Source organism: Mercenaria mercenaria, unplaced genomic scaffold (genome assembly GCF_021730395.1).
Source record: "Mercenaria mercenaria strain notata unplaced genomic scaffold, MADL_Memer_1 contig_1329, whole genome shotgun sequence".
NCBI classification, from domain to species: Eukaryota; Metazoa; Mollusca; class Bivalvia; order Venerida; family Veneridae; genus Mercenaria; species Mercenaria mercenaria.
Window position 1 is genome coordinate 1 of NW_026459310.1, and position 2,914 is coordinate 2,914.

Here is a 2,914-nt window from a genome sequence, read left to right on the forward strand (position 1 = left end):
ATTCGTGTGGGGAAGTTGATAGTTACTTGTGGAGAACAGGGTTAGTACTGGTACAGAATCCAAAACACTGGTTAGGTTAACTATCCGTTGTTACATGACTGAAATACTGAAACCCAACACAAAACAAAACCAACAATCATCAATGTAATACAGGTATCTATATCACATTAATCACCAACCACTGATCATATACTCTTAATGTAGGAAGGTTGGTGATTTGCGGATAGATAGTAGTACTACTACTTCACAGGAATGATGGTTAGGTGATTTGATCCTTTGTGTTTTTTCATTCATGTCAATGAAACATACCATCAATTATGAAATAGTTGGTATGAGAGCTATGCTGTTTGTCTAGGACAGAGACTGGGGATAAATAATCTATATAGTAGACTGAATGTTTCAGTGATTGAGTGATTAGGAGTCAAAACCTTCACTAATAGAATAACTTTGATTTGAGCTCTTGGTACCATCCATTTGAGATATTTATTATCAACATGAAAATTGTTTTGTCACAACTCAAGACGGTGTAATGAAAATGATATATTTTATTTATACAACATTTTTACAAGAAAATACATGTTGTCTTTGGCGAGTCATTTCCTCTGTTAATATTATTCTGCTTCCTGCAATGATAAAAGGAAAACAATTACCATAAATTATATTTATATGTATCGTCTTAATTTCAACAAACTTTAGTTAGTAAAATTATCTTAGTCAAAATATTTAAGAAGAAAACTAAATAAAAGTCTTAAACTAAAATCATAACATCATTCAGTTCAATTACATGTTTCAGGTTATAAACATTTTTCTTCATAGAAAGTTTCAATAACATTACCTGAATCATTTCCAGGAGTCCGTTGATGAAGTCCAGATAGTACACTCCTGGCACTGAAACCCCGACTTTCATCGGAACAAGGTTTCCATTGATCAGACTGTATCTTCTAATATCTATGTTGATCGAAGACCCGCATGTGCTTATTTTCATATGAACATCTTTGTTGACTACATATGATCGGATAAAACTTACACTTCCATCCCCAAATCTAAAAAAATGAAAATAATGATAGTGATATTTGTCTCATCATCATCAATCTTAAATCTTTATTATTAATCAAATTTAATTAGAATATTCTTATTTTAGTTAATTAAGATATTATTTTTCTTTTCTTTCATTACATAAACAAATTTACATGAGTTATACAACAATAAAATTTATGAAACTATATAAAAATTTAAGGACAGCTCGTTTATAAAAACTGAAACTTACTTGTTCACTATTTCATTAACCTCTCCACTAAGGTCCATCATGGTTTGAGCTGTCTGTAAATCAATTCCAATTTTCTGTTTCTTAGTTACCTTTTGCCTTTCAATATATATTATTTTGCATCCTAGTAGTTGTTCTTCTATTAGTGTAAGTGAGATATCTTCACCGATATTCAGACTAAAGTTGGTTGCCATTTCTATAAATTACAACAAGAAAATTTGGATCTTTTTTTCTTACAATTCTTTGTACAATTTTATACCAGATTGAACCAGGGAAGTAAGATCTTAAGAATAGAAGTATGTGAACTGAAGTGTTCAGTAAATAACTTTCAATTTGCTCAGTTTTTAGATAACCACAATATTGAATGACTTGTTTTACAATCAAGATATCAAAATGATCAGGCTGTGATGTTTCTTCAAAATGTCTTTGTTGAATTAACTCATCTATACACTGATCTATATTAAAAATCTCAAACAGATCTTCTTCATTTTCAACTGGGTTTTGTTTCAAAAGTCTTAAAAAATTTGTAGGCAAAATACACAAATAATCGCGCACTGTTTCACTATCTTTTTCTCTTAATGTGTTATAGATTTTACTACAGCTTATATTCACAAGGCTTGTAGGATTGAGCATCATATATCTATTTCCTAAAATAAAACAAAAAAGCAGTGATAAAAAACCTTTAATTTTTCAATTACATTTTAGGATTTAATGTATTCAATAATACTCTAATGTCTTCCTTGAATTATGCTTAAAGTTTAATAATGAATAAAGATACATAACATACAAGAAAAATATGTAAATTAAAATGAAAAAAAACTTACTCAAATTCTTATTGTCGCTGTATCTCTAATTGCTAACACTAGTTAATATTCCCTCAGTCAGTCTATAACAATTAGATATTTTCACCAAGCTTTTAAATGTTTTACATTGTGTTATCTTTCATTTCATCAATTTGATGTAAATTAGGTGTGATCTGTTGTTACTAATATTGCTAGGATTGTATCTTATTTTATGATAAGATCTTTTTTTTTTCACCTTTGAACTATAAGTTAACGGTAAAATTCAAACAAAAGTTAATGATGTAAAAATGATAGTAAATCCGCAAATACAACCAACTGTTTTATCATAATTACCATCTCATTTCATATGATATTGTTTAAATATAAAACAACTTCTGTAAAACACGCATCATTATCAAGTTTAAATATCAAAATTACCAGTGTTTTCCCTGGAGAATATATTAATATGATCATATTTATACAAAATATGATCTTGCCCTATTGTATATGTCTGTTATTCACCACTTATGGCCTATGATAATGAATCCTTTTCATGAAATGTTTTTTTGAGGCTTTACCCTATTAAGACTGCAAACATTTGAATTATTGCCCCTTATTTGTGACAAATGTACCAGTGGGGGGCACACCATATGTCCAACAGACACATTCTAGTTTTCTTAAGATTCCTCTTAAAATCTAAATCCAAATAATTCCTTGGAAGTACAAAATGTAGGGTCTAATGAAAAGTAATACACAGACTGGGGTATTTTGAAAGTAACTTTATAAACTGTTCTGTTTTCAAATACCCACAATATTGAATGATTACTTTCAAAGTATCTAAATCGTAGACTGCTGTGTTTCAAATTTC

At 29.1% G+C, this 2,914-nt stretch overlaps 1 protein-coding gene across 1 annotated transcript; it reads right to left on the reverse strand.

The window, feature by feature from the left end:
* Nucleotides 1-527: 527 nt before the first annotated feature.
* LOC128551618 (uncharacterized) lies at nucleotides 528-2,482 on the reverse strand. Its single transcript, XM_053532518.1, has 4 exons — nucleotides 2,089-2,482; nucleotides 1,268-1,460; nucleotides 836-1,043; nucleotides 528-623 (listed from the first exon to the last, which is right to left on the reverse strand). Exons 2-4 carry the CDS (start codon nucleotides 1,456-1,458, stop codon nucleotides 612-614), a joined length of 411 nt encoding a protein of 136 aa, XP_053388493.1. The 5' UTR covers nucleotides 1,459-1,460; nucleotides 2,089-2,482; the 3' UTR covers nucleotides 528-611.
* Nucleotides 2,483-2,914: the final 432 nt, after the last annotated feature.